At 41.0% G+C, this 13934-nt stretch overlaps 2 protein-coding genes across 2 annotated transcripts; one reads left to right on the top strand and one right to left on the bottom strand.

The window, feature by feature from the left end:
• Positions 1–389: 389 nt before the first annotated feature.
• On the bottom strand, positions 390–2873 carry LOC126367901 (protein claret segregational). The gene is made up of 2 exons (XM_050011697.1): positions 2683–2873; positions 390–2571 (listed from the first exon to the last, which is right to left on the bottom strand). The coding sequence occupies exon 2, from the start codon at positions 2569–2571 to the stop codon at positions 655–657; it is 1917 nt and encodes a 638-aa protein (XP_049867654.1). The 5' UTR covers positions 2683–2873; the 3' UTR covers positions 390–654.
• A 1029-nt stretch (positions 2874–3902) lies between these two features.
• On the top strand, positions 3903–13698 carry LOC126367896 (7SK snRNA methylphosphate capping enzyme bin3-like). Its single transcript, XM_050011680.1, has 5 exons — positions 3903–5229; positions 5348–5538; positions 5858–6216; positions 6720–6941; positions 13027–13698. The coding sequence occupies exons 1-5, from the start codon at positions 4202–4204 to the stop codon at positions 13579–13581; spliced, it is 2355 nt and encodes a 784-aa protein (XP_049867637.1). The 5' UTR covers positions 3903–4201; the 3' UTR covers positions 13582–13698.
• Positions 13699–13934: the final 236 nt, after the last annotated feature.

The raw sequence follows: 13934 nt of genomic DNA on the forward strand, positions 1-13934 counted from the left end.
CCGGATATTTCGTAAAACCAGCTAAGGGATTGTGTGCGAAGCTGTTCCAACATGATGGACAATTGAGTGACAGGTTTGTCACCTATCACCGTTCCATCATACATTGTCGTATCTAAAGTGGCTGTAAATTATTTTACCATTTCCGCTGCACTTCAGACGGCGACCCCGTTAAGGGCCGTGGGCGTGACTTTTTGGGCGTATGAAATAATTACTACATGTGGCGCCATCTAGAATGTACCCTGTGATGTTAATAATGCCACATAATGCATAGTCTGGCAGTGGGATATTTTTTTGTACAATTGTTATTAAAAATATATGTTTAATAAAAACAACAATTTATAAACTAAGTAGGTTTAATTATGTAGACATCATACATCATTAAAATATGTCTAAAACTAAAAACATACGCTCGACATTGGTCTATTAAAGAAAAAATCGAGTACCATAACAATAATCAATATTTAATTAAATAGGTATCTCGATAAAATGTTTAAAAGTTTTACGAAAATAGTAGTTCACGAAATTAACTATAATTATAATGTCATTATTAGCTACAACTACATGAAATACATAGGTACTAAATATATTCTATCACTGATAAAAATAGTTCAATCAAGAATTATTCAAAAAAATGTTAGATTTTAAAAATGGAAATTAAGATTCAACCATTGTCAGATTTTTCTTGGCTTTAATTGTTCTGCAACTATTAACTTTTGTTGCAAATCTTAATGAGTTCAGAGTCTCACTGAAACATTCATCGAATTGGTTGATATTGACCAACATAAGTGTTTTGGAATTACCACCTAAGCTGGGCATCAGCAAATGTGTCAGCTTTGAATTTCTGTAAGGTATGTGAGACTGGTTGGTCTGCAGAGACAAAATAACTTTGGAGAGCTCTGACAGTGATCTGTTGATATGTTTAGTCTCATCCATTCTTTGAGTTGTCTTCCCACTTTCTGAACCAGCCAGATCTACAAGATTCAAGTGACTTGTAAACTTTTCTTTACGTTTGTCATGAATAGCTGATATCTTTATTTGTGCCACAGAGTGAGACCTAGAACTCCTTTCGTTGTTAAGAGTTGCAGCTGTCTGTCTGTTACGTTGGGCAAATATCATCAATTTGATGAAGTCATGAGAACTCTTTACTAACTCCTCTTTTAAGTTGGAAACATATACATCAGTTCCTTTAGAATTAACCATTTTAATTTCATGTGATTCTTGCTCCTTACTAGAGTTCAGCAAGTCATAAATAATCTCATTGTATATTTCTAGGAAGGAAGCTTTAATAGTCAACTCCCAACCCATTTTTTTCAAGTCTTCCATGGATGTGAAAATCATGTTAAATGCTCTGGGTATGATTCCATACTGCTCCTTTCCACAACCTCCTTCCATTGTATATGTTTTTCCAGAACCTGTTTGACCATATGCAAAAATACAGACATTATATCCATCTAAAGCAGACTGTACCATAGTGGAGACTTCAGCAAATACATCTTCCTGAGATGCATGTGGTGTAAAAATCCCATCAAAAGTAAATGCATGTTTCCCTTTCCTAGTAGAATTGCATAATTCAACTCTCTCTACCTCTATAGAACAAGCATCTAGTACATGAATATTAAAGCATGGTTTGGAAGTCTCAGACTCAAGTGGTGGTCGAACTCTGCAGTATACACGGATATTTCCCTTCAAGTCTTGTATAGTGTTCCTTAAATCTCTTTGTTCCTTGTACATGGCTGCCAAAATGTTTTGCAGTCCTTCTGTGTCAGTTATATTCTTTGTCAATGTTAACTGTGACTCTTTGTAGTCCAGTTGCAATTTTTCATGTTCAATAGAAACTTTCTTTAGATGTTCAGAAAGAACTCTCAGAGCTTCTGTCTCTTCTTTTAAGCTGTTATGCCGTCGAGTCAGATCATCATAGTCTGTCTGAAGTTTATCAAGTTCTTCTGATTTTTTCTTCAAACTGTTTGTGACTTCTTCCAGAAGTCTTGTCTTCCGGTGAAGGTCTTCAATTGCGTGCTTCTGTATTTCACAATCAATCTTCAATCTATCATATTCAGCAGACCTCTCTCTATGTTCTGTTAATGCAGTTAATAACTTCTCTTTTAAAATATCCCGCTCATTAGCACAGCTTTGTGCAGTTTCCTTTACTTTTTCATACTCTTCTGTAATTTCATCATGCTTCTCTTTCAACGTTATGTAGTCAGCTTTCATAACTTTGTGTTTCTCAAGCAAGTTATTAAACTTAGCTTTGAAGTCGTAAGGTGCAATTCGGGGAGCAGGCACTGCTGGTTTCTTTTCGATTTTTGCGATTTTTGCTGGTGGTACAGTACTAGATGACGGAAGTGTCTGTGCTCGTTTAAATCTTGGAGCAGCAACAACTCTAGATGCTCCATTTGTAACTCCGTTAGTTGGCCCATTATTTAATGGTTTCGTATGATTCAGGAGCAAGTTTTTCTTATCAGCGTCACTAAGACTAATGGCCAGTGTCCTGGCTGAAATTGGAGCACTTCGCGCTAAGCCTGGCCTGTTTTCCTTACTACCAGTCGTCGGCAACTTTGGTATTCTGGACATCTGGAAAATAGATGCAATGTAAGTATTCATAATTAAAATGGTATGGTTGAGCATGCCTTCTACGTTTGATAGTAGAAATTGATCGAATAAACCTTGGAACCTGCAACGTACCTTTAATATTTTAATCCGTGCTGATGCAGAAAAATAACAACAGCAAAGGTATATCAACACTTGTCACACATCACTATTTATCACCACAGTTTACGAAGATAATACATTTAATTGTATAAATAATAATTAAAGTTAGAACGAACGAAACAAAATCCGTTACAAGTATTTAGCTCTATTCTATATTTGTCAAACTAAACGGACAGTTGATTCAAAATTCAAAATAGAACGCTTCAATTTCTGAGTTGCTATATTAAAATATAAAAGAAGGGTTGTATAATATACACAGGCCCTATGAAATTAATTTGTAACAGTTAAATAAAACTAGTACAAATACTCTTTTGTACCATTTACAGTATAATATTATTTAAAGTGTATTTTTATTAATAAAATTATCACTTCTTGTTAAAATCGTTCTTGAGGGTTGATATTAAATAATGAAATACCCGTGGGATTCATCTTTCATGGTAAATACCAATTTAAAAATTTCTTTAGTGATGAAAACATAACCGTTATGCACAGTCATTGCTTTACAAGTGCGCGGCCTTTATTACTTCATCATTCAACATCTTATTTTAAAACTCTGTCTGGGTAGTGTACACGCAATGGCCCCGATTCCTGCAGACACCGCCTAATTTTATTTTAGGTTATATCCGTCATTTTCGTATCCGTCGAAAAGGAAAGGGACGGATGATTCACAGCTCTTAATTTTAGGAAGAATGAGTAAATTAATGTGTCGAGTTATTGACTGACGTAAAATTTTTAGACGGTTGGTTTAGATTTGTGCTTAAAATTGACGTGTGTTCCATAAATTTTATGCTTGTCGATTACCCGTCCCTTTCCTTTTCGGCGGATAAGAAAAGGACAGATATAACTTAAAATAAAATTAGATGGTATTTACAGGAATTAGCACCACTATTGCATAAATGCGACACGTTTTTTTAGATTACAATAATAATTTAGTCCTGCGTTCCGCTAAACTCACTACGAAAGAGAGAATATGCAAACATTTTATAGAATCGGGGTCCTATTTATTAATTTTAATATGGCAATACTGTCCTTGAATTGTCAGCAATTTCTATTGGATCTTTATAATTGCATGCAACTAAAATCTGATAACGTGATTGGTTTAAATATGTTTTCTGCAGTTATTACAGCCAATCAGATACAGAAATTTGATGCGACATTAGATATATAAAACTGACTTATAATAAAATCAAATTGCCATCTTCTTGTAGCAAGAAATGTGTGTGTGCTGCAGTGAATTTAAAAAATAATTTGTTTTGTAGCATGGGCAAACGTGTAGTGCAGTGATTTATATATTTCACGTGTTCTAGTAGTTATCGTGATATAGCCATGTGCTTATTATTTCTCGTTGATTATAAAAACAAACAGCATTGTTAACCTGTTTATCACAGTTCACGGATGTCCTTGTGCATTTTGCAAGTGCCGGAGTGGCGGTAAATTTGACTTTTCTGATGTCGTAGTTTTTATTAGTATTTACTCGGATATTCCACTCGTTATGGGTAGTCCTGAAGAAAGTGTGCTCGTTTGTGAGGGCAATAGTGAAAATGACAATGTAGAACAGGAAACAGCTGGTGATGTTTCCGATAATGAAGGTACAGAATCATCTCTGAACGTAACTGCGGATCAATCTGCTTGTGAAACGAACACTTCTAAAGAAGGAGACGCTTCCAGTGTCGCGAGTTCCAAGAAGGCTAAAAAGAAATCCCGCCACAGTCATGGCAAGAAGTGTCAGGGATCTTCCAAAGAGAGTACCGACAGAAGCACCGTGCGCAGGGTGCATTACACAACTGCTAAATTTAAACAAGGCAGAAAACGAGCTCAAAGCTTCCCTTCCATTTCCAAGTTTTTTCTTCCACACAAAAGGCCTCGCAAGGAAGCCTTTATTCCTCCGACTAAATTTCTCTTAGGGGGTAATATATCTGATCCTTTGAATTTGAACAGTCTTCAAGATGAAGATATCAATAGGGCAATGAATGCTGTGACTCCAGAGTCATCTCCTTTGCCAACACCACCAAGACACAAGGCTAAAATTGATGTAATAATTCCGCCCAACATCAGAGACCCATTGAATTTAATGGAGCCTTTGGACAATGAGGAGTATGAGAAAAGGCTTGAGATGCAACAACGCAAGCCACGCAAGAAGCCAAGGGTCCGGCGTCGCACGACAGACAACACGTCGCCTTTGTCTGAAGGTCCTCCGGAGAAGGATGAGGGTATTAAGGAGCCACTTCCTCCAGAGCCATCGACATCAAAGTCACGAAAGCGGTCATGTAGTGATAGTGACAATACTTCACAAAAAGGGAAGGACAACAAGAAGTTACGCCGCATGGATTCATTAGATAAGATAGTGAGTCCAGTTGTTCCGCAGCCGGGAGCATGGATGCGTGCTCGCCCGCAAACGCGGACCGCGCCTCCGGAGCGCCCTGCCTCGCCACATCGCGCCAAAAGCAAGACTGAAGGAGAACAGAAGTTGCCAACATTTCATCCAAAAAATTCAAGATATCAGTATGGAAACTATGATAGGTAAGCTAACTCACAATACTTAATTGAAGTAAATTATTAGTATCAATACATTAGCATACAATACCATCTGTTTGGTAAATTTTTAGTTGATTCTAAAGCATTGTATTTCAATTTGCAGGTATTATGGCTACCGCAACCTCAATGCAACAATGGATGTCCGCCTGCAAGTGTTTGAGATGCATCGGCATCTTTTCCAGCATAAAGATGTTCTGGACATTGGTTGCAACGTAGGACACATTTCTATTGCTGTGGCTCGGTCATTTGGTGCTCGCTCTGTTGTGGGCATTGACATTGATCCTGTTTTGATAGGTATGTGTATTTTTCTATTGTTTTTATTTTTTTTTACAATTTAAAACATAACACTGTAAACTATTAGCCTGGCATAACCACTAAGACTGGCTTACTTAATTAGATTATAAAAAATAATTATGAAAATATTATATTTTATTTCTTAATTTTTGTGCAATCATTTCAATAAATACATGATGGTGAGGACAGAAAATAGTTATTTTAAATAGAAAAAATATTGTGTAAACAATTTTTTAATAGGTATATTTACTATTTACTTACAAATAAATTTATTTTATGACTATAAAATGAATCATATTGGTATTTTTTATACTTTCAGGTCGCGCCAGGAAAAATCTGCATTCTTTCATACCGGTTCCAATTGAACAGCCTAAGGCTGAAGATGAAAAGAAGGCTGATGTAGAAGGAGATAAGAAGGATTGTGATAAGTGTAAGGAGGAGAAATTCGATGATTGTGGAGTCGACCATAAGCATGAAGGGGAGAAGTCCTCAGTGGATGACTCCAAGAGGGCCCTACCTGGAAGGAAACTACGGAGACCAAGGAAGAATAGGAAGGCAGTACACAAGGACGGCCAGTGCTTTTTCCCAATGTCCATGAAGATGCTGTACGGGCCTTTGGTTGATCCATCAGCAGAAGCATCACCAGCCGTGTTCCCTTATAATGTTACTTTTAAGCAGGTAATTATGTCTTTTTGTTGTTTGATTAAAAGGTCAAATGAATAAGGGCAATCAATGCCCACCTTTAGCTTTATTGTCACTTAAAATTAACTAGATATTGGCCCCGATTCCAGCAGACACCTCCTAATTTTACTTTGTTATACCTGTTATTTTCGTATCCGCCGAAAAGGAAAGGGAGGGGGGGTGTTTACTGGAATTAGCGCCAGTACTTGCCTATTTAAATTAATAAAAAATAAAAATATCTAAAGTTACATGCTGAAGTTGGATTGCAGTTATATAATTTGATTTTAACTTTACATTATAAAATCATGAATAATAAATCACAGCTATGAGTTATGAACAATTCAATTTACATAATATTATGTAATTAGTTTCTTTCATAATTCAAAATATAAAATTTACAAAACCAAAAGATAATTTACAATGACTTATTTACTTATTTAAATTTACAACATTTTAAACTTATTTTACACAAAATGATAATGTCCACTCTTTCATTTCAGGGCAATTACGTGCCGCGCGAAGAGGTTGCTGTGGGGTCGGCGGAGAGCCCTCAGTTCGACCTGATCCTGTGCTTGTCAACTACCAAGTGGTTGCATCTCAATTGGGGCGACGCGGGGCTGAAACGCGCTTTCCGTCGTATGTTCAACGATCTGCGCCCAGGAGGCAAGCTCGTGCTTGAAGCTCAGAACTGGGCTAGTTATAAGAAGAAGAAGCGGCTAACGGTATGTTTATGTATTCCTGTGAGATATTGAGATATGTGGATCTGATTGCAGTCTTTTTAGTTGTATATTAATGTGGAATATTTTTATTGTAACTTTTAATTGCGCCAAAAACTGCTACTTTTTAAATGGTTTATACGTAGCTAGATTTCCGCCCGCGCCGCGTTACGTGCGTCCATCCCTGCAATGTAGAGTATACATCCCTTTGTACATATCGATGTGCACATATTCATCCAAATCGGTCCAGTGGTTTAGGAGTGAAAAGGTCAAAAGACAAAGAGTTACTTTTGCATTAATAATAGTAGTATGGATAACAAACTGTAATATATGGGCGGGCGTAGCTAACAATGAAACACACGTCTTACTTGTAGTTCGATATAATCCAGACTAGGTGTACCTACCCACAATCTTTCTCATCTAATATATCCTTATACAACTACCTTACATATCATATATAAATACATCACAATCCTCCTAACTAAATTCTTAATAAGTATAATAAGGAACTAACTTAAACGATACCCACAACCCTCATGACACAGTTATAAACATAGTTGCTATTATAAACATTTCACCCGTAAATACTATACAAAAAGTACATTTAACATATATATTGGTAGGTACATGTCTCAATACTTATAAACTGGTATTTTATCCAGCCTACATTTCCTAATACGGCGAGGTGAGGACGGTATAGGGGCTTCAGGCGTTGCCCACTTCGGAGAATCACTTTGTTTAGGCGGAGTTGGAGTGCCGCCACCCGTGGCTGACAATGGGGAGCCCGCTGACTGCTCGGACTGTACCTCTGGTGACTCTGCCCTCGCGGGACATACAAGGGAACTCCTAGGTCTTCGCTTCAGTTGATCGGAATGTCGGTGAATAATCTGTCCCCCATCATCCACTACCCTATAGTCGGTTACCCCTAAGTTCTCGATTACCTTGCCTTGCTTCCATTTTTCCGCCTTCAAAAATTGTCGATACCATACCTCATCTCCCGGGTAAAAACTTTTATTTACTCCTCCCGCTGCATCTACCTGTCGTTTTTGAGCCGCTCGTACTACTTTCTCCCTATCAGGCTTTATCAAATCCAACTTAGTTCTTAAGCGCCTACCTAATAATAATGTTGCCGGGCTTTCGCCTGTAGTTGTATGCTCCGTATTTCGGTAATAGAGTAAGTATACATTCAAGGCTTCATCTATGTCCCGCCGTTCGGTTACTGCTTTTTTAATAACCTTTTTTTTAGACTTGACGGCGTTTTCGGCTGCGCCGTTAGATGCCGGATGATAGGGCGCGGTGAAAATATGTTCAATACCGTCACTGCCTAAAAATGTTTCAAATTCATGACTCGTGAACGGCGGCCCATTATCGCTAACAATTTGCCTGGGAATACCCCACCTACTCCACAATTCCCTCAACTTTACAATAGTGTAGTTCGCGGCGGTGCTAGGCACTCTAAATATTTCGACCCATTTTGTCGTCGAATCAATAACGACTAAGTAAACTTTTCCGAATAGTGGTCCCAAAAAATCTACGTGAATTCTGGTCCATGGGCGAGCGGGCCACGGCCAGCTGCGCGGCGTGTGCCGCGGCGGCGCGTCGGCCTGCTCGGCGCAAGTCACACAGGCGCGGCAGGCCGCCTCCACCGCCTCGTCCACGCCGGGCCACCACACATAGCTGCGAGCTAGCGCCTTCGACTTTACTATACCCATGTGTGGTTCATGAATGATTTTAATGACCGCCTCCCTGCAAGGCCCCGGGACCACAACCCTATGACCCCACATTATGCACCCTAACTCCTCATACAGTTCGGCTTTTCGATTGTAATAAGGTCGCAACCCGGCTATTTCGCATGTCTTTGGCCAACCATCCCTAATGAAACTTAGAACCCTGGATAGTACCGTTTCCCTAGCAGTATGCGTCTTTATCTCTTTATGGTTTAACAGCACGGCCTCTTGAGCAACGTGATAAAACGTTTGCTCTGGTAACGACTTATCTGACCGCTGCCCACCCTGCAATGGCAAGCGCGACAGCCCGTCGGCGCTGTTATTGTTTGTTTGCACATATTCTATTCCGTAATCATAAGCTGAGAGAATTACCGCCCACCGCTGCATCCTGCTAGCTGCCATAGATGGAATAGGTACCTGTATTAGGCCCAAAAATTGAAACCAACGGTTTATGGTCCGTACGTAAAATGAATCTACGGCCATATAAGTACTGATGGAACTTTTTAACTGAAAATATTATTGCTAGAGCCTCCCTATGTATCTGCGAATAATGTTTTTCTGCTTCATTCAACGTCCGCGATGCGTATGCGACCGGTCGCTCCCCACGCGACTCGGGCTGTGACAACACGCCCCCCACACCCCGCGCGCTCGCATCACATGTCAATATTAATGGTTCGTTCGGGTCATAATGGCGTAACACTTCTGTACTAGTCAATAAAGTTTTAGTTTCTATAAAAGTTCGCTCGCAATCAGCATTCCACTCCCATGGCACGCCTTTCCTTAACAGATTATATAACGGTACTAACCGTGCACTATAGTTTCTTATGAATTTTGCAAAGAAATTCGCCATACCTAAAAATGAACGCAATTCCGGTACATTTTGAGGTTTTGGTATTTTACAGATTGCTTCAATTTTTGATATATCCGCCCTGATTCCTTCTTTCGAGACTATATACCCCAAATACGAAACTTCTTTGGCTAAAAACACGCATTTGTTTTTCTTTAGTTTAAGACCATTATCTTTCAATGTTTGAAGTACCGCTTCCAACGCCTGAAAATGTTCGTTTTCCGTTTTGCCGGCTATAATTACATCATCCAAGAAAACTTGTACGTTAGGTATTTTGCTTAGCAACTTAGCCATTATGCGTTGAAATATTCCCGGGCTCGACGCTAAACCATACACTAGCCTGTTATATCTAAACAAACCCCTGTGCGTGTTGATAACGGTATACGACTTGGAGTCATCTAGTTCGATCTGATTATAGGCCTGGGACAAGTCGATCTTACTAAAAAATTGCGCTCCATTTAACCCTACTAATACATCCTCTATTTTAGGAAGCGGGTAACGATCAACAATTAAAGCGGGGTTAAGGGTCGCCTTGTAGTCCGCGCATATTCTAAGTGAACCGTCCACCTTGTTTATCGGCACCAGTGGCGAGGCCCAGTCCGAGCCGTCTACGGGCTCGATGACGCCGGCGCGCAGCATGGCATCCAGCTCGGCGTCGACTCGCTCGCGTAGCGCGTACGGCAGTGGCCGCGCGCGCTGAAACACGGGCTCCGCGCCCTCGCGCACTCGCAGGGTCGCCTTGCCGCCCGTATACCGTCCCAATCCACCGCTAAACAATTCCTCAAACCTGGAAAGTAAATTACCAATCTTGCAATCTGAGTTACCTACGTTGTATACATCGATATCATTGCCTTTAAATTTAGGTACTGTAATTCCTAATTCCGTTAGCCACTGCCTGCCCAGCAGTGAGGTCGTTCCTCTCTCGATTACAAACAATTGTAGTTCCTTTTCAAGAGTTCCGTATCCAACTTTCGGCTTAATAATACCTACTGGACACACTTTCGATCCATCATAAAATTTCAGCACCGTCTCATTCGTTTCCATCGGAATATGTGCAAAATCTCGATCATAAGTTTTTTTGCTTATACACGAAATTGCTGTGCCTGTATCTATCTCCATGTCTAGTTTTATGTCGTCTACATAAATGGGTAGACTTACCGCCTTATAGTCGCTCAAACACACATGATTTATCATCTCCTCCATGTCCTCCGTCGCACTCTCTTCCGAGTGTACTTGCCCGCCGAAATTATCTTCCTCGACGATGTCCCCATAGTGTAATCTTCCTCCGAAGCCGTCTCGATTGGTCCTCTCCGCTCCTCTCAGCTGATCCGGACATACTCGACGTAAATGTCCGGGACGTCGACATCTACTGCACACGAAATCCCGATAACGACATGACTCCGTAGTGTGCCTGTCCGCCCCGCAAGCAGTGCAGTACCTTGTGGTGCGCTGGCGTCCCGCTGCAGTGGCACCCGCCATCGGCCTGCGCCCCCCCCCGCGCTGCCGAGCCCCGCGGCGTTCCTCCCGTAATACGTGCAGCGCGCTCGCGCCGGCCTCCCCGCCCGCACTCGCTATTCCGCCGCCCCCCGGGCACTCCACCGCTGCCGCGTCCCTCTCTGCCGCTTCGAGGGAAGTTGCGACCTTTACCGCCTGGATGAAGGTCAATTTGTCATCTTCCGCAAAAAGTCGCTGTTTGATCACCTCGCTTTTCAACCCGCAAACGAATTGATCCCGCAGGTTATCATTTAATGCCTCCTCGAACTTGCAGTTCCTCGATAGCCGTTTCAACCCCGCTACATAGCCCGCAATGTTCTCGCCGTCCAGTTGTCGCCTCTGCCGAAACCGGTAACGCTCCGCTAACGCGGACGGTGCTGGCTGCAAATGATCGCCCATTAGCTTCACCGCCGTGTCATATTTTAATTCTGACGGTTTGGTGGGGCTGGCTAAATTTACGAGCAATTCATAGGCCTCATTACCCATCGACGCAATTAACGTAGGTAATTTTAATTCCACTTTCACACTGTTAACCAGAAAATACATTTCTAATCTGTCCACGTATGATGACCAAGTGTCATTCTGCAAATTAAACTCACTAAGTTTACCGATCGACATCGCCACCACAGTCACTTTGCACGCTAGTCAATATTTATATACGTTAATCACTTTTTTTTTTCCTTATTTTTTTTTTTATCGCAAGTCGCCACAATGTAATATATGGGCGGGCGTAGCTAACAATGAAACACACGTCTTACTTGTAGTTCGATATAATCCAGACTAGGTGTACCTACCCACAATCTTTCTCATCTAATATATCCTTATACAACTACCTTACATATCATATATAAATACATCACACAAACTACTGGGCACATGCCTGTAGAAGGTTCTATTAAAGATTTTTTTTGCGGCTTTAATTACAGCTGATTTATTTATTTATGTTTATTTGGGATAACAACAGCTTAATCTAAATATTTGACAGTGTTTCTTACTAAACCATAGCTAATAACAGCTATCCTCTAATTACTACTTAAATAAAGGAGTAGAATGTTGTAGTCTTTCCAGTAAGTATTACAGTAATAGGTATAATGATCCATATAACAGCGACTCAGTTACACAATCGAGAGAGAGTAAATGATTCATTTTAAATAACATAACATAGCAAATACATTATTGTACAGACAGGAAAATATAAAATACAAAAAGAGTACCATAGGTGGCCAAATCTCCCTGTCCATCTATGTGGAAGGCCCGTGCCCCAGCAGTGGGGACGTTAATGGGCTGATGATGATGATGATGAGGTGGCCAAATATTACGATAGTTCAAATGAAAATGTGGGACATATGATTATTTCATTTTTGAACAGCTTGTTATATACAGTGTTGAAATAACTGAGATTTTACATTGTGTAAGTTAAAATTATACAAGATGTTGCATTATGTTGACTGCTGATCAGATGCATAACACATTTCATCAGCTTCAAAATTAATCATACAATGGTGCTGATTGCAGTACCATCTATATTTATTTTAAGTTATACCTGTCATTTTCTTATCTGCGGAAAAGGAAAGGGACGGATGACTGAAAACTGTTAATTTTAAAATGAATGATTTTATTATTAGTTAAAGTGCTTGTTGTGACCAAATCCCTACATTAAAATATCCTCCTCTAGACCGATCCATTCGATTAGATACAGCGTCTTTTTGAGAGGAAACTCCATGACTTTTAATGTATATAAGAGCCTCACATCTGCTTTTTAACTTGAAGAGGATTTATGCATGATTAATAAGTATGTTGTAGGAAAGTGATTTGCTAAAAAATGGTCAATTTGTCATATTTGTCTTATTTTCTTGTCGAATTAAAGGATAGCAAGCTTTTCACATTTGTGCAGATATAATGTTTTCTTTTTTCTTGTTAGTCTTCTAATAAGTTTCCGTTAGTTTGTCTAAATAATCATGTGCAGTAAATGTCAGCATATAACTGAGGATGTATTTACAATTTGCTATTTAATTTGTTCCAGCCCACCATTTACGAGAACTTCAACTCTATAGAGTTGTTCCCGAACAAGTTCCGGGACTATTTGCTGTCGCCCGAAGTAGGGTTCAGCAAGTGTTGCATCTTGGGCGTCCCGCAGCACGCGAGCAAGGGATTCCGGCGGCCCATACAACTCTATATCAAAGGAGACTTCACACCGAGCAAGGCGCGCTGGTCGGACGCGCATGCGCCGTCGTCGCACCATCGGCCGGAAGCGGAGCCGCCGCGTCGCACCGTGTACGCGCCGGTCGCGCCGGCGTACCGCCCCAGTGACGACGCTCCGTCTTGCGGCGCGGCCACCCCGTACTCGCCGAACTTGGATTGCTGCGCGGATGATTCTCCGTTCTACAACCCGCGGAGCGACTCGTACGCGCCGTCGTACCAGCCGCCGCGGCCCACGGTGTACGCCACGCTGCCGTCCCCGCTGGGCAGCGCGTCCCCGGCCGCGTCGCCGGCCGCGTCGCCCGCGCCGCACGCCTCGCCCGCCCCGGACCCGATGTCAGCGCGCGGCTTCCTCGAGCCCCGTCTCCACGACGACTGAGTGCCGCCAAGCGGCTCTTCCGCCTTCTCATTTTTTATGTAAATATCGGTTTAGAACCTGTAGAATTATGTTTTAAGCTGAAAGTATTTTATATTATACTCCTAACGTATTAATTTATTGACGTGTTCTTATTTTTTAAGTTCTGTACAGTATCGACGCAAAGCGCGAATTATTTATACTGTACAGACCATGAGCAACAGTAATTACCATCCTTCGGATTCCTGCTACTAGCCGTAAAACACTTCCATCAACCCTAAGTGGAGCAGCGTGGTGGAGCATGCTCCATACCCTCTCCAATTCATTGCAGTGGGTCGTATAATATACTTAGACTATTTATGTATGAATGTAACTAT

The sequence above is a fragment of the Pectinophora gossypiella genome, chromosome 6 (assembly GCF_024362695.1).
Source record: "Pectinophora gossypiella chromosome 6, ilPecGoss1.1, whole genome shotgun sequence".
Classification (NCBI taxonomy): domain Eukaryota; kingdom Metazoa; phylum Arthropoda; class Insecta; order Lepidoptera; family Gelechiidae; genus Pectinophora; species Pectinophora gossypiella.